This window comes from Phlebotomus argentipes, unplaced genomic scaffold (genome assembly GCF_947086385.1).
Source record: "Phlebotomus argentipes unplaced genomic scaffold, Phlebotomus argentipes genome assembly contig_39, whole genome shotgun sequence".
Lineage (NCBI taxonomy): Eukaryota > Metazoa > Arthropoda > Insecta > Diptera > Psychodidae > Phlebotomus > Phlebotomus argentipes.
Window position 1 is genome coordinate 44,562 of NW_026776182.1, and position 23,455 is coordinate 68,016.

At 47.6% G+C, this 23,455-nt stretch overlaps 7 protein-coding genes across 8 annotated transcripts; 5 read left to right on the forward strand and 2 right to left on the reverse strand.

Moving 5' to 3' along the window:
* Positions 1-400: 400 nt before the first annotated feature.
* LOC132263672 (acidic fibroblast growth factor intracellular-binding protein) lies at positions 401-1,948 on the reverse strand. The gene is made up of 5 exons (XM_059763571.1): positions 1,751-1,948; positions 1,494-1,692; positions 978-1,439; positions 662-916; positions 401-603 (listed from the first exon to the last, which is right to left on the reverse strand). The coding sequence occupies exons 1-5, from the start codon at positions 1,833-1,835 to the stop codon at positions 525-527; spliced, it is 1,080 nt and encodes a 359-aa protein (XP_059619554.1). The 5' UTR covers positions 1,836-1,948; the 3' UTR covers positions 401-524.
* An 80-nt stretch (positions 1,949-2,028) lies between these two features.
* On the forward strand, positions 2,029-3,180 carry LOC132263673 (uncharacterized). The gene is made up of 3 exons (XM_059763572.1): positions 2,029-2,197; positions 2,268-2,601; positions 2,656-3,180. Exons 1-3 carry the CDS (start codon positions 2,140-2,142, stop codon positions 3,080-3,082), a joined length of 819 nt encoding a protein of 272 aa, XP_059619555.1. The 5' UTR covers positions 2,029-2,139; the 3' UTR covers positions 3,083-3,180.
* Positions 3,181-3,288: 108 nt separating this feature from the next.
* LOC132263667 (probable tRNA (uracil-O(2)-)-methyltransferase) lies at positions 3,289-5,177 on the forward strand. Its single transcript, XM_059763563.1, has 2 exons — positions 3,289-3,725; positions 3,789-5,177. The coding sequence occupies exons 1-2, from the start codon at positions 3,368-3,370 to the stop codon at positions 5,168-5,170; spliced, it is 1,740 nt and encodes a 579-aa protein (XP_059619546.1). The 5' UTR covers positions 3,289-3,367; the 3' UTR covers positions 5,171-5,177.
* Positions 5,178-6,002: 825 nt separating this feature from the next.
* On the forward strand, positions 6,003-9,283 carry LOC132263699 (hemicentin-1-like). The gene is made up of 4 exons (XM_059763611.1): positions 6,003-6,206; positions 6,277-6,506; positions 6,586-6,708; positions 6,764-9,283. Exons 1-4 carry the CDS (start codon positions 6,092-6,094, stop codon positions 9,200-9,202), a joined length of 2,907 nt encoding a protein of 968 aa, XP_059619594.1. The 5' UTR covers positions 6,003-6,091; the 3' UTR covers positions 9,203-9,283.
* A 292-nt stretch (positions 9,284-9,575) lies between these two features.
* Positions 9,576-11,010, forward strand: LOC132263824 (hemicentin-1-like). The gene is made up of 2 exons (XM_059763817.1): positions 9,576-10,688; positions 10,742-11,010. Exons 1-2 carry the CDS (start codon positions 9,576-9,578, stop codon positions 10,883-10,885), a joined length of 1,257 nt encoding a protein of 418 aa, XP_059619800.1. The 3' UTR covers positions 10,886-11,010.
* A 111-nt stretch (positions 11,011-11,121) lies between these two features.
* On the reverse strand, positions 11,122-15,850 carry LOC132263809 (phosphatidylserine decarboxylase proenzyme, mitochondrial). Of its 2 annotated transcripts, XM_059763798.1 has the most exons (6): positions 15,642-15,849; positions 14,380-14,507; positions 14,138-14,277; positions 13,920-14,077; positions 12,573-13,039; positions 11,122-11,610 (listed from the first exon to the last, which is right to left on the reverse strand). In XM_059763798.1, the coding sequence occupies exons 1-6, from the start codon at positions 15,671-15,673 to the stop codon at positions 11,321-11,323; spliced, it is 1,215 nt and encodes a 404-aa protein (XP_059619781.1). In that variant the 5' UTR covers positions 15,674-15,849; the 3' UTR covers positions 11,122-11,320. The 2 variants fall into 2 exon arrangements, with proteins under 2 accessions (XP_059619781.1, XP_059619780.1); XM_059763797.1 differs by having other exon boundaries at positions 14,138-14,507; positions 15,642-15,850.
* A 906-nt stretch (positions 15,851-16,756) lies between these two features.
* Positions 16,757-23,090, forward strand: LOC132263825 (uncharacterized). The gene is made up of 5 exons (XM_059763818.1): positions 16,757-17,184; positions 17,250-18,325; positions 20,947-21,508; positions 21,562-22,380; positions 22,440-23,090. The coding sequence occupies exons 1-5, from the start codon at positions 16,757-16,759 to the stop codon at positions 22,786-22,788; spliced, it is 3,234 nt and encodes a 1,077-aa protein (XP_059619801.1). The 3' UTR covers positions 22,789-23,090.
* The last annotated feature ends 365 nt before the right edge of the window (positions 23,091-23,455 follow it).

Consider the following 23,455-nt stretch of genomic DNA (forward strand, 5'->3'; position numbering starts at 1 on the left):
TGCTAAAAGAACATCTTATTCAGCTCTTCAAGGGCTTCTTAAGCTTGTTTGCTACTCTGTCTGCTTTGCTAAATTAAGAAGACAATTTTCTGTTTTTTTTTTAGTCTGCAGGACGAATGGGACACTCTGTGGAGGCATTATTACAAAGGATGCGCTTGCGCTTATTGCAATTTCTCTCGGTTTTTCTCTGTTCGTCCATCCTTTGTGGAGCACTCTTGCGAGAAGCCTCACCCAAGAGAGAAAATGCGAGAGTCTGCAAAACTTGCAGAAGGCGAGACCAATTTTCCACCCCCAAAATCTGCGTGATGTGGCGAGAGAGTGTATAAAAATCCATGTTATGAGAATACTGGCGCCGCTATTAAATGGCATGAGCCAATCTCTTGCTGTTATCGTCTCACCCCCAACTATCACAACATCGCATGCGATTGCTAAGGCAGCGAAGGTGGTGCGAAAATTGAGGCAATGAAAACACAGAGTCTTCGCAATTAGTAAGTCATCGCCAATGCCATTCTCTACATTCGCTGTCAGGTATGATACATTCGTATTAAGCACGTGCTGATCACTTGCATGTAGCGATCCCAGAGGCAGCGAATGTCTTGGTCCCTGAAAGACGGAGACGAGATGAAAAACTGACCCAATAAATCACACTGCAAGCGCAAACCTTGAGACCTCCAAGTCCAACACACTCTGCGTGATGGCGGGCAGGAAGAGTTTCACCTGGTCAACGGTCCAGTTGTTCTGTCGCCACGGATCAATGAGCTTCTCCGATAGCTCCAGAAACAGGCCTCTCAGCTCACGCGTGCGATGCAGATTGCAGGCGATTGTAATGAGAGCCCGCCAGTAAGATCGGAAGTTGACATCCAACTCCTGGTAGTTTCGCTCTAGCAGCGTGGGTCGCAGTCTTATGCACACGAGACTGGAAAGACAAGATCACAGACTTCATCGCTGGGCTTAGGAGATAAACAAAAAGCACTTACTGCTTGATCTCCTTCTCTTTCTCCACGAGGCAGCGCAACTCTCGCAGGTCCAGCAGGAACTCCTTATCCATCTCCGTGTCGTAATACTCAGGACCCGAGTGCTGGTACGTGTACGTCCAGAAGGTCATGACAGCTTGAGAGCACTCAAAGAAATCCAGGAAATCCAGATACTGAAGTCGACGCTTCGAGGTTTCGAATCTGAGGCAGGCAATGAACACCACGGCCGCGTACTTCCTGGCCAGGTCGTCGGGAAGCATGAACTGCTGCTTGATGTTGTTGGTCATGTTCCCTGGCATTTCCTCCACAGTCTTGAAGATCCTCTTCACGTTGTCAAACTGGCGGCGGCAAGACTTGAGCTTCGCTCCCGTCTTCTCGGCCACTTCATCGAGATCTTTTCGGTATCTGGATGACAATTTCTTCCCCAAAATCTCACGGGCAACGGCATCATCCAGTGAATAGTATCTGACCAGAGAAAGACAGTTTAGCAGGTCTTCCAGGAATCCTTCAGTGACTTACTTTTCAATGAGAAGCGACCGACTTTGGGGCTCAAGCTGAAATGATGGCTGTTCGGATAGCTTGGCTGGCATGTGAAGGAAACGCTCCAGCAAAGAATATGTGCGATAGTGATCCAGGACGTCTGAGCAGACCAATTCCACGGGAATGCCCATGAAACTGGCGCTTTCTTTTAGCTTCAGGAAATTTACAGCTTCAGTGGCTGAACAGAGAATAATGGTAAATGACTTTCAATGGGATGAAAAAGGGAGATTACTCACAAGTGTATCCCTCAATCCAGAGCTGGTAGATCTCTGGATCCACGAGGGTGTAGTTGCTGATGAACACATCGACTTCTGTGAGCATTTTGGAGGATTTCTAGATTCTCTTTTGCCGGCGAGAGATGATTTTCTGAGCTGTTCTGAGATTCCCACAAAACTTCACACACAGAACACGCACACAAAGACACCCCTTGACAGCGGGAATGCTGGCCATCTGGCCTGCGCAGGGTCGCAACAGCGGAAAACCGATTCCCAGACGTCAGTCGCAACCGCACAGTGCCAGCAAGCCTCTTTGCGGAGGGCATTTAATGTGAGAAATTGCCTTTTCTACTCCCCTCAACCGTCGCCTTAACATTCCGCGGAGGACTATGTGATGTGACTGAGCCGAGATGCCCCTCTTGGTACTGCTTCTCAATGTGTTCCTACTAACAACGACTACTTTAGCAGGTAAAGCGCCACATATTTACCTACACTCGAAGCGTAAGACGCAGTCTGTTTGCATTCTCAATACTTCCAGATGAGGAAAACCCCGATGCCTGGGCTGGGAAATGGTTCCCACAGCCCCCAAATGCCGCGGATCTCAACGAGAAACTCCCGGACAGTGCAGAATCCGCTGCGATGGGAGTAATTGATCCGGCCTGTGATGACGGGAAGAGCAATCTCACGCTGGATTACGATCCCAAGAACATCAGCCACAGTATTGTCCACATGTGCCTCGACAACTACACTCACTACCGCCCAAACTACAACACCGAGCCCGTGATGAGGATCTACCAGATCCCACTTGCCTATTCCGCTCCGCATCGCTGCATGAGCCAGAACATCACGTACCCAGAAAACATACCCACATTGTGAGACGCCGAACGCTTCAGTCTGTGCTCTCTACTCACGCTTGTGTCTTTCAGTGGTCCTCATCGGCCGCTGTGGGCGCGCTATGGAGAGTATCTCTACCTTCCCGTCCAGCGGTGGATCCACAATCTCGAGCACGGCGCCATCGTCGCCCTGTATCATCCCTGCGCTCACGAGGGCCTGGCCAAGAAGCTGAAGAGCCTCGTGAAGTCTTGCCTCTTCCGCCACGTCATCACGACCTCGGAGCGTCTCACGCCGGAACGTCCCTTCGCTCTAGTGGCGTGGGGCAAGAGCATGGAAATGTCTGTGATCGACGAGGATCTCGCGCGCCAGTTCATGCGCGACAACGCGCGCAAGGGCCCAGAGATGACGCATCGCGACGGCCAGTACAGCGAGCAGCTCATCGCGGCCGCAGAAATCGTCAGCACGAAAGACGATGAGAGCATTTGTCCACCGCCTCACACTGAAAGCAATAAAGTCTAATTGAATTCTCTGTCGGAGGAAAATACGAGCTCATGGTTATCAACTTTTCCCGCCTTTCATCTCACAATTTGCCGCTTGATTTTCTTTATAATTGCCACAGATTGAACTGCTCTTGATGTCCTCATAATCACGTAATTAAGGGGAGAAATCGAAGAGTGGGAAATAAGTAGAAAATATCGACAAGGAAAAATCTCAATTACAATGAAATAAAGATTGAGAAATTCACCAATCGAGCATCTGGAACGACTCACAATGTTGACAACGTGAGTGTAAATAAAAACAGAGATGGATTTCTGTGAGAAAACCGTGGAAAAGGTCATGATCGAGTTGGAAGAGCAGCAATTCTGGAATATGATTGCCATTCACACATTTAATCCTCAACTTCTCAATAGAAGGATTGTCGGTGGAGCGATTCTGGGGACTTTTTCATGGCCTCAGCAGGAATATAACCTTCAAAGTGCAATCAAAACAATCCAGAAGAACCAGAAACTGGGAGTGATTGAGGAATTCCTGCCTCTGGAGTCGACTAGAGTGAAAATATTGCTTCAAGAAGATTGCCAAAGACTGACTTCATGTGTAATTAAGATGAAACTCCTGCAAAAGAACCTCCAGAATTCTCAGCTCTTCTTGATTGTCTTTCTGGGTGAGAACACTTTTCTTAGAAAATATCCAGACAGTTTTTCATTAATTTCCTATCCATTTCCAGACGTTCCGAGTAAGAGAGTGTCATTTTTCACTTATCAGGAAGAGGAAGGAAATCTTTTCCTCAAATCCGGATACTATTTAGCATACAAAAGCCCAGAATTCGAGCTTGGAAGTTACTCAGGAGCTTCAGGAAATATTCTGGACGGCAAGATTGACTGGCTGAAGCCCATGTTCCCGAGATTCCTGAAATGGATGACTTCAGAAGCTCCCAAAGGACAATTCAACATTCCATCGCTGTCACTGGTGAACATTGAGGAGTACAGCGTGAAGTACAGTCAATTGAAGGAGAAATACGGCGAGGATTTGGTCAGAGACTGGCCTGAAGTTACAGATCCGCAGAAATTTGTCTTCGAAGACATCGCAATAGCCGCATACCTCATCACGCTGTGGCAGGAGGAGAGGAAGCTCATGGGAAGCTCACAATTCCAGTCATTCGTCGATGTGGGATGTGGAAATGGACTTCTGGTCTTCATTTTGACATCCGAAGGCTATCCTGGGATTGGAGTGGATCTGAGGAAGAGGAAAATCTGGGATGTCTATCCGGAGAGTGTGAAGTTGCTGGAGAAAACCATCAATCCAATGGAAGATGACGAAATCCCACCGACAGACTGGATTATTGGCAATCATTCAGACGAAATGTCGCCTTGGATTCCAGTTCTAGCTGCCAAAAATTCCCCCAATTGTCGCTTCTTCCTCCTTCCGTGCTGCGCCTATGAATTCAACGGCAATAAATACCAGAGGAGGAATTGCAAGAACTCCCTGTATCACGATTTCATCAACTACGCAATGGAGATTTCAGAGATTTGTGGCTTCTCAATTGAACTCGATCGTCTACGCATTCCCAGCACCAAAAGAATATGCATAATCGGAAAGTCCAGAAGTGCGTTGAACAGAGAATCTCTTGAGAGATTTATCGAGGAGAAAAGCAGTGCAAAGTTTCAAGCCAGAGAAGCTCTTGAGAAGGTCAGAAACTGCACTCAAGTGCCGAAGAACATCACCAGTCAAATTGTTGAGATTGTCTTCAGTGAATTGCTGAAATGCGATGAGAAATTCAACACTGGAGATGATTGGAATGCTGGAGGAAGCATAGATTTGCCAGAAATTGTGCAGAAAATCCCTCAGGAACTCCTGAAGGCTCTTAAGGATGAATGCGGCGGACTGCAGACGCTCTTGAGGAACAACAACCAGATTTTTGAAGTCATCAAAGGTCAGGTGCGAATTCGCGATCCGCGGAAGATTTCGCAGCACGTGCCAAAGTCCAGGAAGCCATTCAAGAGGAAGTTCAAAGAGAAAGATTGCTGGTTTCACCAGAATCACCCAAACGGCTGCCCTCTGTCGGATCCGGACTGCTCCTTTCGCCACTCCGCGCCCGGAACCAAATAAAAGGCATTAGATCAGATTTTCACCTGTTGTATTACTTCTCAAATGAACCGTGAAGGTCGGAGTGATTATTGCCATTCAATTTGAGGTTCGAATTTGCGGATAATTTCGCTATAATTATCTCACGAATTCCTCCGGCCAAAGACAGCAGGAATGATTAATATTGTTTTCAGCAGTTCAAGCGCTATTCATTTGCGAGAAATCATGCGCGGGAATTCTTTGAGACACTCCCGGCAGAATAATAGTTATAGTTATTAACCGAGAGATGCTCAATAGCGACAATTTATAAGAGCGGTGATTGTGGGTGTGAAGCTCTCGAGCTCATCACTGAAAATTTCCCGCCAACACATTAAAGCCAAGAGTCGAAAAACAAGACTCTTTCCGCGGAATTCACTCCTTCTGTCGACGATGATTTAGTGGAATCAGATATTGATTTACAATGATCACACACTCTCTAGATCATCAATATGACAATAAATCTCCAGAGACCAATTGCCGAAGGTCGACGAAGCATAATCAACAATCCTCCATTTATGTATATTTCAAAGATACAACCTTGGCAGACTACTTTCGGAGCAGAATTAGATGAAGCTCATTAGAAGAAAAGAGACGCAATGAGACGGAAAAAGAACTTCAACAGCGCGCAGACAATCCAATAAATTCAATTTAATTCTCATCCAACTCTTTCAGTCGCCACTCGAGACTCCGCCGAAGTGTTGTGAATTTGTGCAAGCACAGAAAAGCACTGAGATAAGAGAAGCTTTTGCTCAGTAGCGAATCGCGAGTGTTGCGGAGAAGATGCAATTCGCTGTGCTCCTCCTTATCTTCTGCACTGTGTCAGTGATCCACGGCCAAGATGGCAGCAATCCGCCGCCACGTCCTGGCCAGGCGAGTCTCGTCATCATCTTCGACACCACCTCGTCCATGGGCGACGATCTGGAGGAATTGCGCGCCGGGGCGGCGTTCATCATTCGCAAAATGATGACCAAAGCCAACAATCCCATCTACAATTATATTTTCGTGCCATTCAATGATCCATGTAAGTTAGGACGCGGTTCACGAGGTTATCGCAACGCATTTCTCACCCAATTTTGCGCGCTCGCACACAGACGTTGGCCCAGAACTCGACACGACGAACCCACAAGAGCTGCTCAATGAACTGGACCGCGTCACGGTTTATGGCGGAGGAGATTGTCCCGAAATGTGCATCACAGGGATCAAATTCGCCCTGGAAAAGTGTCTGCCCAACTCATTCGTCTACGTCTTCACGGACGCCGATGCTAAAGACGCTTATCTGATGCCCGATGCGATGTCACTCCTTCAGGAGAAGAGGACTTCAGTGAGTATGCAAATGTGGCTGTAGAAGACGAAAAAAAAACACCTGGCAAACTCACAACAATTGCGATTTTTTCCTTCAGATCACATTCATTGTTGCTGATGATGCTTGTGAGCCAATCCCGCCCACCTTCGACACTTACTACACTCTGGCAGATGCCAGCAATGGACAAGTGTTCAGAATAAAGTCCAGGGACACAAATACGGTGAGATAAGCACGGAATTTCACGTAATTTCTCCACTCATCCCCTTTACTTGCAGATCCTGGAAAGTGTGGGCGACACGCTGGATCAAGGACTGCAGATTCTGAAGTTAATCAACTCCGATAAGCCCGCAAGTCACGACATTCCACTGGAGATTGACAAGAACCTCAAGGATTTCAGTGTGAGTGTGTCAGGATCCGATCCCAACATCACAGTCAACAACCCAGACAATCTGCCGTCGAAGAAAGCCAAAGGACTCGTGAATCTGCCCAATGTCATGACCGTGAAGATCATGGATCCCGAGCCAGGATTGTGGAAAATCGGAGCCTCTTCCAGTTCTCCGCATTCAGTCAAGGTGGTGGGAATAAGCGACATCACCTTCCGCTTCGGATTCACTCTGCACACGCCGCTGACCATCGATGAAGCCCTGCCGCGGCCGATCAGAGGGAATGACAACATCTTCTGCATCATGCCGTCGGATCCCTTCGCCATCCGCACGCTGAACACCGTGAGATTCTTCAGGGAAGGCCCTGTGAGTCCCTTCGAGTTCATCCTGCCGCTGGCGCCCATCAAGAACACCTTCTTGTTCAGCTGTCGTCCCTTTGCGCCGCCGACGGGCGTCTTCAAGATCGAAGTGAAGGGTGAGGATTCCGGGGGAAACAGATTCTCACGGATCCTCCCAACAGGACTCGACACAACAGACGTGGCGAGGCCGCAGTACTTGGGCAAGAGTCTGGAGCAGAACATTGAACTGGCGCCAAACACGAGTGTCGAGCTGGACTGCAAAATGGTGGGGAATCCCCAGCCAGCAATCAGATGGTTCAAAGACGGCGTAGAAATTGCCGGAGTGACGGATGAAGTCTTGAGGATCGAGTACGAGAGTGAGAAGCCCATCAATTACAAGTGCGAAGGAACCAACAGCGAAGGAAGCGAGAGTGTCACTTTCAAAGTGAACAATTCGGAGCCTCCAGAAGTCATCGATTGGCTGATGCGAGTGGCAAATGACTCAACTGTCAGCGTCCTGGCTGGAGATCCAGTGACACTCAACTGCCCGGCCAAAGGTGTGCCAGATCCCACGCAGAAGTGGCAAAAGGACGGCGTGGAAGTCGCCGAAAGTCCTTCAGTGCAGTTGCTGGAAAATGGGAAATTCCTCTCAATTCCACAAGCTAATGACAGCGATGCTGGCGTCTATGAGTGCCTCGTGGAGAATCCTGCTGGAAATCTCACGCTCAGATACACAATTCAGGTTGAGGAAGCTCCCAAGTTCTCCAGCGAAGCTGAAGCTGAGCACTTTGATCCTGAACTTGAGAGCTACATTCAGAAGATCTCGTCAATGCCCGGCAAACCCGTGACTCTGAATTGTCCGATTGTTGGGAAGCCTCAGCCGGAGATTTCTTGGTTCCGCGAGGATCCGACAGAGATAATTCCAGAGAGAGTCCAGATCGAAGGTGCGACTGAGGATCAACTCACAATTGAAGCCACAGAAGATCCGGCAGGATATATTTGCGTGGGAAGCAATCCTCACGGAACGCTTGAGAAGCAGTTCCAAATTGCCCCTGAAAGTGTGCCCAAGTTCACAGATCCCAGCGAGAGGAAGATAAAAGTGAAGCCTGACGAGGATTTCACCCTTGACTGTTCAGTAGACTCTGCAGATTCCAACACAACTGTGAAGTGGTTCAAAGATGGACAGCCTTTGACTCCTGATGGAAGCAAACTCGTGGCTTCTGACGATGGATTCAGCTTGAATGTCACTAAAGTCGATGTTGATAGCGATCCTGGACAGTATTCCTGCACCGTGGAGAACCCTGCCGGGAGTTCTGAGAAGAAGTTCGACGTGGAGAAGGTCGTTCCGTCGCAGTGGTCAACGTGGACGGACTGGACGAGCTGCAATTGCCGCGCCAAGGTGCAGTTCCGCAACAGATTCTGCCAGTACAACAACGGCTCCTTGGTGGCGCCCGGCGACAGGAGTCAGTGTCCTGGCGAGGCGGTCCAGATGCGTCCCTGTGATGATGATTGCGACAGCGAATGGATGCCTTTCGGCGACTGGTCGCCGTGCTCTGTGACTTGCGGCGACGGCGTGAAGATTCGCACGCGACGCTGCCGCGATCCCAGGACCAAACCCTGCACTGGAGAGGACACAGAACGGGAGCCATGCAACGAGATGCCCTGCCCGGAGAACCAGATGGCCTGCGAGGTGGGATTCACGATGAACAACGCCACGGGCGCGTGCGAGGACATCGACGAGTGCTCTGGAGAATACTTCAACGACTGCACGAAGAGGCAGATCTGCGTGAACACGATGGGATCGTACGAGTGCCTCTGCCCCGCGGGCTTCGCCACGCACAGATTCAAGAAGAAGTGTCTGGACATCAATGAGTGCACGCGAGGCACTCACGAGTGCTCGCACGAATGTGTGAACACTAGAGGCGCTTATGAATGCCGATGCCCTAAAGGAATGATCTTGGACAGCAACAAGAGGACCTGCAAAGAAGCCTAATCCCTTTATCCCTTGTCCATTAACTCTCTTCTGTGTAATTTCCACATTTCTTATTGTCACGAACTGTGATTGGAGATCTTAAATAAAAGATATTTACTATATAATTAAGTCTGAATGAAACGCACATTTTACAACATAAGCACGGCACAGTGACCGAATAATCTCTCTCTCTCTCTCTCTTTCTCTAATCGCACGCAGACGTGCCGAAGAATCACAAACTAATGCGAAGAAAACAGAGAAAAACTAGGAATTCCATGACGAAGGCGCGATAAGAGAACTTTTGCTCCCACTAGCCCAGTTCTGGGTGAGATCACGACATTGAAACATCCGGGATTAGTTTACTTTCTCGCGCTCTGACGCCACATTTACCAGAATGTCTCTCCTGCGCACTCTTATCCTCCTCCTCAGCCTCTGCCTGAGCCTGGCTCATCACCAAGTGACTCACGTGAGAGGGAGCAATCGGAGGAACGAGGCAGTGATTTGGTGCTTCGTCACAGCCAGACCGCCGATGAAGCTTTCCTGGAAGATGGATCATCACAAGATCCTCTCTGTGAACGTGCCTGAAAATCTGCCTGACATGGAGAGAGAGTGGAGTATCGTTCAGGCAGGGAAACTCTATCCCAAGAAGGATTTCGTGCGGCTTCCCGGGAAGTTCTATGGGATGCTGAAGAAGCGGAGGAATGACTATGCCTTCGCTCTGGTGATTCCCACTGCAGCGCCAGGACTGCGAAGGACGGGAAATTTCGTGTGCGAAGTGGGAAATTCTCCTCCAGTGTCGAATAAAACCCTCTCTTTCGGACATCCTCCAACTCTCGTCCCAGAAAGGCAGTTATTGGCTAATAATTCGGACAATTTTGCACTCCCAGGAAGTGCTTTCGCTCTCAACTGTCCCTTTGAGGGAGATCCTCTGCCGGAAGTTTCCTGGACAACTCCCAAAGGAGCGAAGAATGGAGTTCTTTACGAGGAAGCTGGTCAGAAACTGCGTATTTTGTCAGTGAAGGCTTATCATTTGGGAGAATATCAGTGCATGTCTAAGAATTCTCACGGCGAGAAGGGAATGAGGTTCTTCCTGAAGTCAGGAGAGCCTCCTAAACTCCTGGACATCAGCAAATACGACAAGACATTGGAGAGTTTCGTGGAACATCTCGTTGCACCCTTGAATAAGAAGATCACTCTCAACTGCCCAGTTTCCGGGAAGCCACAGCCCAAGATTTGCTGGTATCGCAGGGACTCAAAGCGTCTCAAGCATACATCCCAGAGCATCAGGATTCGCGCTCCCAAGAACAGGAATTCCACCTTTTTCTCCTGCTTCGCCACTAATCAATTCGGCCACACGGAGAAGATGTTTCACATCTTCAAGGAGGGTCAAATACCCATTTTCCAACGGTCTGAGGTCAACAGGAATGTGGCTGTGCGCATGGGACAGGAGATCATCCTGGATTGCGCGACATTTGGCGCTCCTGTTCCGGGTGTTTCCTGGTTTAAGGTTAGGTGAGATTTCTAGGCGGGATTCTCTTCTAATGTTTGAAAATATTGCAGGACGGACAGGAAATTGCGCAGAAGAAGGATGTGCTGAGAATCTTCCCAGCCAGGATGCAGGATTCGGGAATTTACAGGTGCAAAGGAGGAAATATTCACGGATTCCTCTCCAGGACTTTCAGAGTGTTTGTTAAGCCTTTATGAAGTACAAGAAAATTCAGTGAATTTCAGTGAAATACCTTGCAAAAGAACCTCTTGAGTCGATTTCTGCTTATCCTGATTACTTCATGCAGAGATTAACTCACTTTTAACCATTTTTCCTCAAGCTTTTCTTCGCGTTTCACAGGACTTTCAGAACATAGCGAAAACCATCGAAGATCGCAACTTGGCAACACCGCAATTCTATGTTTCACCCACCGTTAAAAATTCAAATCTCTCTCTTTTATTTGGAACAATTCTCAATCTCTCTAATATAAAGCTTTACAAGGTTTATACACGAGTTTATACTTAATAAATTCACAGATTGAATCCTATCGTACGCCTATCTACGTCTACCTTAGTCGCTAGTCTGGCTTCTGAGAAGATAATCGCAGAATCTTGTCTCTCTTGCACATCGTTGTACTCTTTGGACGCGCGCCATCAGGACGCCGCCACTGCCTCCTCCAGGCAGCCCAGCTTCTCGCCCACGCGGATCTTCTGGCCCGCCTGGATGGAGAACTTGAAGCTCTTGGGCGCCTCGAAGATCAGCACGATCGTGCTGCCCATGTTGAACTGCCCCAGAAGCTCGCCCTTCTGCAGCGTCGTGCCGCCGGGCAGCGGCACCTCGTCGAAGTCGTTCCCCTTGTGCGTGCCCACCTCCAGTCCGATCCACCGGTTCGTCTTCAGCCTCTCGTCCAAGTAGATCTGCACAGACCCAACATTCGTGGCCCCTGCAAAGCACACAATTCATTAGTCACGCTCTTCTCGCGCCTCCGGAACACGCGGCCGCGCGAACGCCAATTGAGCCGCGCAGCAATTCACTTAAACTCCAATTCATCCCAATTTCCCCAACTCGTCTTCATCTATTTACGGGCAGTGTCGCGAAGCGGTCAATCAATTTAACAGAAATCGTACGATACGCGCGGCCACTTGCCTTTCTCGCGCTTCTTTGGCTATTTTTGCACAAATTTCATTGGCCTTCGCGGCGGAAAAACCTCACGTTTCTCAATGCAGAGACAAACAAACTTCACGTGCCAATTTTTCCAACAATCTCACGTGGACTCTGAGTCACTTTTGTTCGCTTTCGCTGCAATTTCTCAGCTGCAAATGAATTTAAGAGCGCGGTCAAGGAAGTTTGAACTTCAAGTTCTGCAATCAAATGTGAAATTGATAGCATTTGAGAATCACTTTCGTCGCTTATTGATCAACAAATTGCTGTCGCGTCGTTCTACAATTGAAGAACATTCAACTAATCCGATAAATTCATGCACTCGCATCGAAAATTGCAGCTTAAAAATCGTTTTGGAAATACAATGCAAATATACTTTGTTCTATTCTAAGTGTGACACACTTCAATATGTATAGCTAGTGAATCTATTAGGCGATTTTCTCTCATTACTATTCAACTCATTCAGCATGTTAGGGCGTTATCAATCTTCTCACATTGACCGAAAAGTACACAACATTCTCAGCCTTACATAAAAATAAAGCCCACACTTCGCATCTGTTAATCAGCATCGCAACCCTGGCCGACCTTACGAGGGAGAGAGTGTCACGCAAAATCAATGAGCCGATAAGATCCGGCTTCTCTTATCAGTCGAAAATTTCTCATCCGACATGACGCAACGCGCTCCGCAGATAAAGTGTTTTTGACCCGGATAGCTTTTTCCTCTGCACATCTGGCGATACTCACCGACGGCGGTGAAGGAGAAGAATCCGTGCTGCCACTGGCCGATGTACAGCGCGCGCTCGTTCAGGCAGAACAGCCCGGGCAGCCACTGTGCAATCTTGGGGCTCACGGACAGCAGCTCGCCGGCGAAGTGCCGCCGCACCTCCGGCCGCCACATCGCGGGCGAGTGGAAGCGATGGTAGTCGCCGGGCGCTAAGTAGATGATGCATTGATACAATGCGCTCTCCTCGGCGTGCTGGCAGCACTGCGGAAACGCCGCCGCTTGCGCGTCGCGGCGCCACGTTGGTGGCCCCAGGAAGGCCTCCAGACTGTACGACACGCCCTTCACCTGCTCAATGTGCGCGTCCGTCGCCGGCCCGAAGTACAGCACCTTCCCGTCCGCCGGCGACACAATGCACGCCTGCGAGTCCACCGAGCGACACTCGGGCTTCAGCGAGCGCGTAAAGAACTCCGACAGGCTGCGGTAGGACCTAAGGAGCGCACAGAGAAACTCATCAGAACGCGACTAAGGTGTTTATCTTATATCCCAATGCCCAGAGATAGGAAAAGCACACAGATTAATAAGGAAAACCAGCGAATCTACTGTTTTAGGAGGAATTCCAACACAAATTCATTAGCAAACCACCACCGAAGAGTAGCCAATTGTCGAGAAGGGGAGTCACTTGAGTCTTTTGTGGTGTGTTTTCATGTTTACGGCACCCCAATGACCCCCGAAAATCCGGGTGAATGCGAGTAAACATTCAGTGAGTGGATTCTTTCCATTCTTTCGAAATTTCATAGTATTTTTCCAATGAACCAGAGATGAGAAGCTCAGTTAATTGCGACAAGATCACGCATAAATTGAATCAATTGGAGATCTTCCAATTGACATCACGGAATTATACACTTATTTCTGAACACTGGTTAGTAGAAATAAAATTTGGTCATGTCTTACTGACCAAAAAGCCTTTTCCCAATTCCTCAACACTTTCAAGAAGAGTTTCTGGATGGCTTTTTGAGGACAACGAACTATCAATGAGCATTATAATACACTTTTGCAAGTTCTCGCATTCAATCGCTGATATTCAGCCCACAATCTCGCTCTTTGTTTGATAAGAAAGTCTCACATTCTTCAATTCCACTCTGCTCTGGAAAGAATGCAAATGACTCCTCCCTCGACGGCTATTTGTATAAGAGAGAGAAAAAAAAAAGTATCTGCACAGGTTTCGTGACGACTGTGTCTCGTTTTTCTTTTACCTAAACATTGTGCTTCATTAGCCCAGGCTAAATGGAGAGAGAATCAAAATCTAGCGAAATTCGAGTGGGAATTTCGAGTGTACAAATTAAGTTGAGAGTCAATTTAACACCTACTTCAAATCTGGCACTTCCGCCTCGTCCAAATTCACGCCGAACGCCGTGGAATAGGCTCCAAAGACGGTCGGACGGAGCGGAATCGGGACGCGGCGCTCCGCCATCCAGCCCCAGCACCGGCTGAAGATCCTGAGCGGCAACGAGCAGTAGACGTTCGTCTGCGAAGAGGACAACCGTGTGTGTGAGGAATCAGGCGGATTGGGCAGTCCGGAACTCACCTGCCACTGCGACGCCGTGCGGTGCATGCCTCGCCTGGCCAACTCCTTGCTTTGCATGTGCCACTGGACCGCCGCCGCCAGGCAGAGGCCGATGGGCGCCCAGCGCAGCAGGACGCCGTGCCACGTCATCCAGCCTCCAGCTGCCAACAACCACCAATCCAAGACTGACAATATTGTCCAACCCGCGCCCGCCTTCCAGCTCCAGCCCCTGCGGAGCCGCCTCTTTATCTTACTCAATTTACCTTTTCGCGACCCTCCGCCGCCTTCCGACGGCTGCGCCGGCTGCTTCGCCGACGACGATCGGCGCACGATGGCTGTCCATCGCGGCGACCATTTGTTGGGCAGTTGCTGGACGTTCACGCCTTTGATCCTGCGGCAAAAGAAAGCCAAATGTTAGCAAACGCGACGAAAACACAATAATGTGCAGACTTGCTGCCAAAGAGAGCACAAATCTGAGCAGATTAAACCGAATTCTTGCTTCCTGACAGTCTTAATGTTGTTTTACATTAAGAAAAAGCCCTTTCGAAGTGAAATAAAACTAATTTTCTTTCGATTAGCGAAATCTAATGCTAATTTCATAATAAATTTCTAATTATTTGAATATTTATTGTACACAGAGCAATTATGAATGAATTTATTCGTCGTTTTCCGTTATTTTGTCACAAAAAAGTGCCAAAATATCGCACTTTTTATGTAACAAACTAATTCTAACATTTATTGCATGGAAATTTGATACATCTGTCCGATAAGATAAACTCCTCATTGCTTCTACATTCCCACAGAAGCCGGCGAAAGAAAAAAGTTCAATGAATTTGAGGAAAAACAGCAACAACAATGAGATAAGGAGAGTGCAAAAAGTGCCAACTTGACCCATCTTCCCAGCAAAGGCAGCAAAATATTCCGGGCGAAGGCGCGAAGTGTAATCTTGAGGGGCAGAAAATGTTTCCAATTGGGACTTTTTTGCCCACGTTGATAAGCTGAGCAATTTTATCAATGAAGAAGCTGCAGAGACGAAGAAAATTCCACAAATTGCTTAAGTGGCGTGTCATCTTTGGGCGTCATCAATCTTCGCGGTGTAATTAATGGCACAAGGAAGGCAGGAAAGTGGTCGACAATGTGACCAAGGCGAGGAAGGAATTGCTGATATTTCCGAGGAGAAAATTCGCGAGAAAAGCCCAATGAATCTTCATTGCGGCGATTTATTCCCGCCATTCTTAATGGCTTGAATTGGAATCAATTGGCCGTGAGTGGAGCAATTGGATCCCGGCGTGCAGCTCTTTCCGGGCTGTCTTCGGCCCTCTCGCGACGCCCCAGAAGCGCCCCGCGGCCGGAAGGGCTTGGCGGTCGGACAAGGAAGGGCACTCTCGCCACTGAGCAGCCACTCGAGCCGCAAATGCAATCCATGGGCAAAGTGCAGCGCACAAAGAGAGTTCATCATGTGGAAAAAAATGCTCTGGAGAAAAGCGAAGAGGAAAACAAAAGACGCAAGGCTGCAGAAACTCACAGTCGGTTTTTGGCTATGAAATACACTGCCATTTCACCCACAGCGGCACTTTCACGGCTTCACGCTTTTTCACGACTCTGCAACTTGCAACTGGCGCGGAGAATCAACTCTGAACGGGCATCGGAATTGAAATAAATTAACGCGATTCACAGCACTCGCGAACTCACTGAAAAGCACGCACTGATGACTGTCCCAAAGCAGCTGTCATGTCCCACGTGGTGTGGAGGGGAGATTCTATGTTCCGCGACGTCTTGAAAGTTTCACAGACACTCAGAATAATAATTTGCTATATTATATAAGGGGATTTACTAATTTGATGCAGTAAATGATGTGAAGAAAATTCCAAAACTCACAAATATTCAACACGTTACGTAAGATTTGTCCAAAACCCTAATCGAAGAGGGGAAATAATCGGTGGGACAACTGTTATACGTAGAACATTAGTGGGGAATTTGCGCGGGAAGTCGACACGTGCTTCTAAGGAGTTCACATTTCCACTGAGAATTTCCCCTGCTTTCCCTGTATTTATAGTCTTCTCAGCGTGGAATCCATCAAATGAGGCACTCTTCTTCCCATCTACAAATTGCCACCCAAACTCTCAATTTCCTCTCATTTATCCCATATTCATTCCCAAATCGCGTGCCGACAATAAGCCACAAACACGGCAAACACTGAAAAGCCATCAATACAAGCAAGAATTGCGTCGCGTTATCATTGGAACACAGCCGTTTATGCTTTACCTCTTCTCATTTCCACATTTTGTCACTCTCTATTGAATAATAATTGCTTGTGAGTACAGAGAGGGAATCCGCCACTATAAATAGAAAGTGTATTTATTCATTTCCACTTCGAGAGTCAATGAAGTTGAAACTCAAGCGTATTCCAAAGTAGTATTTTCGGGGAAGCAGATTAGATAACTTTTTGCTGCGCTGCAGCCAAATCCGGCGCTATTCTTCACTCTGTACGTTTCCTCGCGATGATTTGCATTGAATTCTAGTGCTCTTGTTTGTGCTTTAGCCAGTCCTAAACGCTGGCTCTGTTCGACAACTTGTGCTTTTTTTTGCATGGCAATTATTATGTAAATCAGTAGCGAAAGGTGTTGAGAGTGTGACAAGATGAAGACCACCAAAGTGAGCCAATTCCGGACGATTCTGCCGCAAATTCTAGCTTGTGTGGCGAAGAATCTCATTCTCATGGACATCGGCATGTCCATCGTCTTTCCCTCCATCGTCCTGCCGATCCTCCAAGGCAGCGATCCGGAGAGACGTGGCGAAGAGAGGCTCACATTCACTGACGTTGAAGCCTCTTGGTTCGGAAGTCTGGCCTTCATTTGCCAGCCCATCGGCTGCATCCTGTCCGGATGGGTGACTGAGCGCGTGGGCAGAAAGAAGACGATGATCCTCGTCAACTTCCCTCACATCGTCGCCTGGCTTCTGCTGCACTTCGCCTCCTCGGTGGCCGAAATGTACGCTGCAGCCGTGATCCTCGGGCTCGGCGTGGGATTCATGGAGACTCCTGTAATCAGTTACATAGGAGAGATCTGGTGAGACTGCCAAGAAGTTAACTAAGATATATTTACCTATCTTCTCCTCTCGTCTTGTCTTCCAGCCAACCGTCCATCAGGGGAATTCTGACTGCAACAACCGGAGTCGCAACGACTCTTGGCTATTCGATCGTTTACTTCATGGGATCCGTGACAACGTGGCGCACGGCGGCATTGGTGTGCTTCTCGACGCCCATCCTCACCATCCTGGCGATTCTCTTCCTTCCCGACTCGCCAATCTGGCTGATCTCTCGCCAGCGCGAGGAAGAAGCCTTGCGATCGCTTCAGTGGCTCAGAGGCTGGGTTCCACGTCAAAACGTCCAGGAGGAGTTCCAGCAACTGCGCGATTTCCACGCTGTGAAGGAGGAAAAGCAGGAGTACTTGAAGGATTTGTGGAGCAAACCCACACTGAAGCCCTTCTTCATCGTCACCATGTTCTTCGTCTTCACGCAAATGAGCGGCTTGGCGGGAATGCGACCGTATTTCGTGCAAATCTTTCACACTTATCAAGTTCCCGTGGATCCAAACTGGGCCACATTCGTCGTGGGACTGCTGAAGCTCTCTGGCAACATTTGCTGCATGATCTCCGTGAAGTTTCTGGGAAAGCGTCGAATAACGCTCATCTCATCGGCCGGAGTGGCGATTTCCTGCCTCTGCATTGGCTTCTACGCATTCTTCATGCTTCCGCCAGGCCTCAGTTCCTTCGATCAGCACCCGAGAGTGGAGAATCCCTCAGGGATTTACCCTCTGGTCGGCTTCTTCGTCCTCTCCTTCCTCACCAGCTTCGGCATTGCGCCTCTGCCGTGGGTTCTGCTCAGCGAAATCCTGCCGTTCCGCTCGCGAGGACTCACCAGCGGCATCTCGGCCGCCATCAACTACCTTCTGGTCTTCGTGGCCTCCAAGACCTACCTCAACCTCGAGCGCGGCCTCTCTTTCCACGGCGTCATCTGGCTCTACGCCTCCATCGGCGCCGCTGCCTTCATCTTCCACCTCTTCCTGCTGCCCGAGACCGAGGATCGCTCTCTGGAAGACATCGAGCGCCACTTCTGCACCCAGAAGATCACGAACATCCACATCAAGAAGACACTCAAGCATTCCGCAGACGAAGATGTGCCGCTGAAAGAGCCAAAAAGAACACCTTGAGATCTCGTGTGTCAATATTTAAGTGCACATTTTCATCTATTTGCCCAGATGATTTGCAGCAACATTACATAATGCAAGTTGTGTAAAATCTGTCAATCATATTTGTGAGATTATTTGCCCTACAAGTCACTGACACTAATTGTAGGAAAGATCAATAGTGTTGTGATAGAAATTAAGAGCTAAAAATAATTTCTGTGCACTCTCTAGAATCATAACGGAGTGTTGATATCCTTGATCTAAACTTCAATGAACCCAGATTCAATTTGTGCAGATTTCATGTTAATTAAGCTTCAATCTTACAGTCAATAAATCTTGTTTGATACGCTGTGACTATTTCTTAGTGTTGTGAATCATTCTGCACACTATTCCATTTCACTAAACTGCTGAATTTCACAGAGGATTTTCATAACCGCCACGCCTACTCGAAAGCTCCGCCCATTGGCTTCTGAATTCAATTCTGGATCCTAAATAATCTTGCTTGAATATAATCTTGAAGAGTTTTTTTCGGTTTTTAAAATGTTACTTCCAAGCGAGACGTTGAAATTCATCCCGCCCACACTTTAGCTCCGCCCACTGAAATTTCTTTGTCTTCAAAAACATGAGATTCAGCGAAAATCTTAGAGAAAAGCCCACGTTTTGTCACCCACAAAACTCACAAAACAAATCGCAGCGGGAGGAAACAACACTGATCATCTGCTCTTGACGTATTCGAGATGAAGCTTTCTCGTCACGCAATCCATCAACTCAGCGCAAGTTGCGCAGATTATGCATAATATTGGTGTGAATGTGTGCCAGTCGGCGAGTCTGCCTGATCACTTTCCCAGCGACTGCAGTTGAAACTCACGCGGCCTTCGCGCCAGCGCATCGATCTCAAATGGGAGTGATTCCCACCGTCACACTTCCAAATCCTCGTGAAGGCGATCGTGTGGCACAGAAAGTGATTTGAGAGTCTCATCATCTCTTTTGAATGCCCGCCGATCTCTCCCACCTGCGCCATCGCCTCTCTCGCGATCAATCGTGGTGGGATTTCGTATTTGCAGCGCTTCGCTTGCAGCCCGGCCGATTCTGGCCAGTCTTCAGCCGACTTTCAAGTGCGCGCGGAGTCGCAAAACGCTCCAATCACTCGAATTGAGTGGTCAGCAGTCACTTAGCACAATTCCTCCAGAGTGATCTTTACGTAAATTCATCTAATTGGCCAACGACTCTTCTCGCCAACATAAAGTGTGATTTACAAAAGTATATTAGACGAAAATTCCTTTTCAGCCTACTTTGTGAAGTGTTGCCTTAAATGTGCAGTGGCACAAAAATTCACCGGAAAAGTCTCATTGTTGTTTATTTTACATCGAGCACTTGAAAAATTCGATAACAATCCCAATTCGCAATGCTCCACGCAATTGTGTTTTCATTGTCGTCTCACTTCGATAAAAATTCGATATGAAAGAGGAAAACATTATTAGCAAATCATTTTTGTTACCTCATTTGCAAGCCATACACAAAAATATATCATTGTAGAACTTAAATGGTGAATCGATCATATGACAATTTTCAATGGCCATCAATTTCCTGTTCATCCCTTGAATGGAATTGCAACCTTTCATGGAATTAATTCAAAATGCACACGACATTCTGGTGACATTTCAGAGAAATTCACTCATTTTTCAAGGAATTCCAATAAAACGTGATCTCAGTTTGTTTTACGACAAATGTTTGCCTCTGCTGATCAATGGAGAATTCGGAAGAATGATCTCTAAAGCTCTAAAGTAATCAGACTGACAAGGGAAGGTCATAGTCGTTAATAATTGTGGTGACTTTCATGATAATAGCACGTGAAAATATATTTGCATATCATACTTTATCATTGATCCATAATTGTTTTGTATTCTTGAGACAAATACAGTCGCGTTTTCATATACAAAATAGTACAAAATAACGATGAAAGTGCACTTTACAATTTCACTATTGCTGCCATTCTTGTATTTGCTCACAGCAAACCTTTGAAAATCTCTCTTGAAATTCATAAACACACTCATAATCGACAGCAGTTATTATGTTCTCAGCATTAGCGTAGTCGCATTAAGAGACTTTTCAATTAGACTTTATGCCGGTTTTACTAATCAACCGATTTTAACTCCTCAAGTATCAGAAATTGATTAAAAACCAAGTTCTAGTAGTCAATTTCTTCATTATGTTGTTCCTCATTTAGTAGTGATGATTTTGAAATATAAAATATCAAAGCTTGATATCAAACTTACTCAACCATTAAGTTCTCAATAACAAGCTTTACAAAGTTTACTCTTGTTTATCAATTATTCCCATCAAAAATGCATAAATCCAAAGTAAAAACGTGAGTTTTGAAGCAATATTTCTACGTCAATGGCTAACCCAACACTGAAAAATTGCTATTCTCATTACTGAAGGGTTAAAGAATGACTATTAAGACATTGTTGATATTTGATAAAAACTATCTGTGTTATTTTAATGCAAACATCAATTTGCTGGCATTTTTTTCCTAGACATTCCACAACACAAATACACATGAGTTGGCGACAGAGGAAACAGGAGTGACTTAACAGTAATTTATGAAAATTACACGAAAAACAGAGCCAGAGATTGCGTGAGATACGGTGACAAAATACCCTTCCAACGGACACAAACATTGTGCACAATCTGTGATATCTTCCTATGGTAATCAACAGTATCACTGCTTGAAAATTGCAGTGCAATTTGCCTCGAGAGGCAATTTAACGGGTGTCAAGATGGAGGGAAAAGCGGTGAGTAAGTTCCGGATGTACTTGCCGCAGATTCTGGCCAGCACAGCCAAGAATCTCCTGATCCTGGACATCGGTTTGGCTGTTGCCTTTCCCACGATCGCCATTCCGCCTCTCCTGGGCACTGTTGATGGTCAGGAAGAGGAGATCTTCCACTTCACACCCGAGGAAGCTTCCTGGTTCGGCAGTCTTGCCTTCATCTGCACCCCGATCGGCAGCATCCTGTCCGGATGGGTGACTGAACCCATTGGCAGGAAGAACGCCATGATAATCGTGAATCTCCCGCACATCGCAGCCTGGATCCTGCTGCACTACGCCACGTCTGTGCCTCAGATGTACTTGGCAGCGATCCTCCTGGGCTTGGGAACGGGATTCATGGAAGCTCCTGTGGTGACTTATGTCGGAGAGATTTGGTAATTGCTTCTCTATCAGTTGAAAACTTTCAATAACTGTCGCCCTTTTCCAGTCAACCAGCCATCAGAGGAATCCTGACATCCTGCGCAGGAGTCGCAGCCACTCTGGGCTTCTTCGTTGGCTATCTCCTGGGATCCCTGGTCACTTGGCGCGAAGTCGCCCTGATTTGCCTCAGCATTCCAATTTTCACAGTCATTGCGATATTCTTTGTCCCCGAAACTCCTCTCTGGCTGCTCTCCAGAGGACGAGACAAAGAGGCCAGGAAGTCTTTGCAGTGGCTCAGAGGCTGGGTTGGTCCTGAAGAGGTCGAGAAGGAGTTCCTCGAGCTGCAGCGCTACAGCATCAACAGCAGCAGGTGCAATCCTTGCCAGAAGAGCGACCAGATCTGCAATCATCCGCCACCGAAGCTTCCCGATAAGATGAAAGAGCTGATCAGGAAGAGAACTCTGAAGCCCATGTTCATTGTCACGATGTTCTTCTTCTTCTGCCAATTCAGCGGCATGGCGGGAATGCGACCGTATCTCGTGCAGATCTTCCAAGCTTACGGCGCTCCTGTGAATCCCAAGTGGGCTACAGTTGTCACTGGGCTGATGAAGTTCCTGGCCAACATTGTCTGCACGGTTGGCGTGAAGTTCATCGGGAAGCGCCTCATTTCGCTTTGGTCAATCGCAGGAACAGCTTTCTGCTGCATCGCCATTGGATTCTACGCAAATATTGTCCTTCCCGCTGGATGGAGTTCCTTTGATAAGCACACGGAAGTTCCTGGCGACGGAATCTTCCCCATGGTGATGTTCTTCGCGCTCTCCTTCATCACCAGCGTCGGGATGATTCCAGTTCCCTGGATGCTGCTCAGTGAAGTCTTCCCATTCAAGTAACAATCATTCATTCACAACATTCCCGATCTCAACACTTCTTTCCTCTCTTCTTCAGAGCTCGAGCCACCTCGGCCGGAATTGTCGCTGCTCTCTGCTACATAATGATCTTCATATCCACCAAAACCTACCTGAATCTCGAACGAGGACTCGGCCTGGACGGAAGCATTTGGTTCTATGGCGTTGTGGCTGTTCTGGGCTTCATGTTCTTCTACTTCTTCTTGCCAGAGACTGAAAATCGCTCCCTCGAGGACATCGAGATCCACTTCTCCACGCAAAAGCTCACCAACATCAACATCCTGACAAAATCCTCTCAAGACGACAGCAAGGCTGAGAAGAAACAAGAGCAAAGTGTAGAGAATGGCTTGAGTGGCTGTGACAACAAAGCTTTTAGCGAAAAGCTGTAGGAAAGAGTATGAAATTTGCATAAATGAAATCTCTTGAGTTTTGCATTGTACAAAAGAGACCTCAAATAGACAATTCGCGAGAGCGCGAAGTATTAAGATATTTGCATTTGTGTGTTAGAGATGAGAAACGGCCCAAACCGGAAATACAGCGCGCAAGTTCAAGTGCGAAACGCTAAACTAGAAAATTATTATACATTTAGAAACCTGACTAGCATTGCAAATGCTCAAATGTCGCCGCGCAAAGCGCGCTGTGTGCATCTAAGCTCAACGACCTCCACAATTGTGCCGAGAGTCAACTCGCGAGGCCCTGATCAGCTCCGCAACACCAGAAGCCTTCTGATCAATTGCAAAGCAGCCGATAATTAGGTGAAATTGCGCAATTGACTGCGTCTCCTTCGACAGGTCACTTGACCAGTGACAACGCGAAAAAGACTCCAATTGAACAGTTGTTAATCGATCAATGCACGGTTCACGGTTTTGTAATTGATAAGCGATTTGTTGACTTACACGCGCTTCTGACGCGGTGAAGTCACACGAATTTGAGTATCTAATTCTCAGTTAATATCAGTCAATCGTTGCCCTTCCGAGCAATCGGGGAAATGATAGCAATAGCTTCCGGACAGAGGGAATAGTCAGGTGTAAGATAAGATGGAATTTGGGAGAGTAA

Excerpts from the sequence above, each read along its gene's own strand:
- LOC132263672 (XM_059763571.1), bottom strand. The coding sequence starts at position 1,835 with ATGCTCACAGAAGTCGATGTGTTCATCAGCAACTACACCCTCGTGGAT. Across the intron at positions 1,440-1,493 it reads CGGTCGCTTCTCATTGAAAA|ATACTATTCACTGGATGATG; the intron begins GTAAGTCACTGA and ends TTCTCTGGTCAG. Across the intron at positions 917-977 it reads AAAGAGAAGGAGATCAAGCA|TCTCGTGTGCATAAGACTGC; the intron begins GTAAGTGCTTTT and ends TTGTCTTTCCAG.
- LOC132263673 (XM_059763572.1), top strand. The coding sequence starts at position 2,140 with ATGCCCCTCTTGGTACTGCTTCTCAATGTGTTCCTACTAACAACGACT. Across the intron at positions 2,198-2,267 it reads AACAACGACTACTTTAGCAG|ATGAGGAAAACCCCGATGCC; the intron begins GTAAAGCGCCAC and ends CAATACTTCCAG. Across the intron at positions 2,602-2,655 it reads CCAGAAAACATACCCACATT|TGGTCCTCATCGGCCGCTGT; the intron begins GTGAGACGCCGA and ends TGTGTCTTTCAG.
- LOC132263667 (XM_059763563.1), top strand. The coding sequence starts at position 3,368 with ATGGATTTCTGTGAGAAAACCGTGGAAAAGGTCATGATCGAGTTGGAA. Across the intron at positions 3,726-3,788 it reads CTTCTTGATTGTCTTTCTGG|ACGTTCCGAGTAAGAGAGTG; the intron begins GTGAGAACACTT and ends ATCCATTTCCAG.
- LOC132263699 (XM_059763611.1), top strand. The coding sequence starts at position 6,092 with ATGGGCGACGATCTGGAGGAATTGCGCGCCGGGGCGGCGTTCATCATT. Across the intron at positions 6,207-6,276 it reads CGTGCCATTCAATGATCCAT|ACGTTGGCCCAGAACTCGAC; the intron begins GTAAGTTAGGAC and ends GCTCGCACACAG. Across the intron at positions 6,507-6,585 it reads TTCAGGAGAAGAGGACTTCA|ATCACATTCATTGTTGCTGA; the intron begins GTGAGTATGCAA and ends TTTTTCCTTCAG.
- LOC132263824 (XM_059763817.1), top strand. The coding sequence starts at position 9,576 with ATGTCTCTCCTGCGCACTCTTATCCTCCTCCTCAGCCTCTGCCTGAGC. Across the intron at positions 10,689-10,741 it reads CGGGTGTTTCCTGGTTTAAG|GACGGACAGGAAATTGCGCA; the intron begins GTTAGGTGAGAT and ends AAAATATTGCAG.
- LOC132263809 (XM_059763797.1), bottom strand. The coding sequence starts at position 15,673 with ATGGCAGTGTATTTCATAGCCAAAAACCGACT. Across the intron at positions 14,508-15,641 it reads TTCATAGCCAAAAACCGACT|GATCAAAGGCGTGAACGTCC; the intron begins GTGAGTTTCTGC and ends CTTTTGCCGCAG. Across the intron at positions 14,078-14,137 it reads GCACGGCGTCGCAGTGGCAG|ACGAACGTCTACTGCTCGTT; the intron begins GTGAGTTCCGGA and ends TCCTCTTCGCAG.
- LOC132263825 (XM_059763818.1), top strand. The coding sequence starts at position 16,757 with ATGAAGACCACCAAAGTGAGCCAATTCCGGACGATTCTGCCGCAAATT. Across the intron at positions 18,326-20,946 it reads AGAGCCAAAAAGAACACCTT|ATACGGTGACAAAATACCCT; the intron begins GAGATCTCGTGT and ends AGATTGCGTGAG. Across the intron at positions 22,381-22,439 it reads AGTGAAGTCTTCCCATTCAA|AGCTCGAGCCACCTCGGCCG; the intron begins GTAACAATCATT and ends TCTCTTCTTCAG.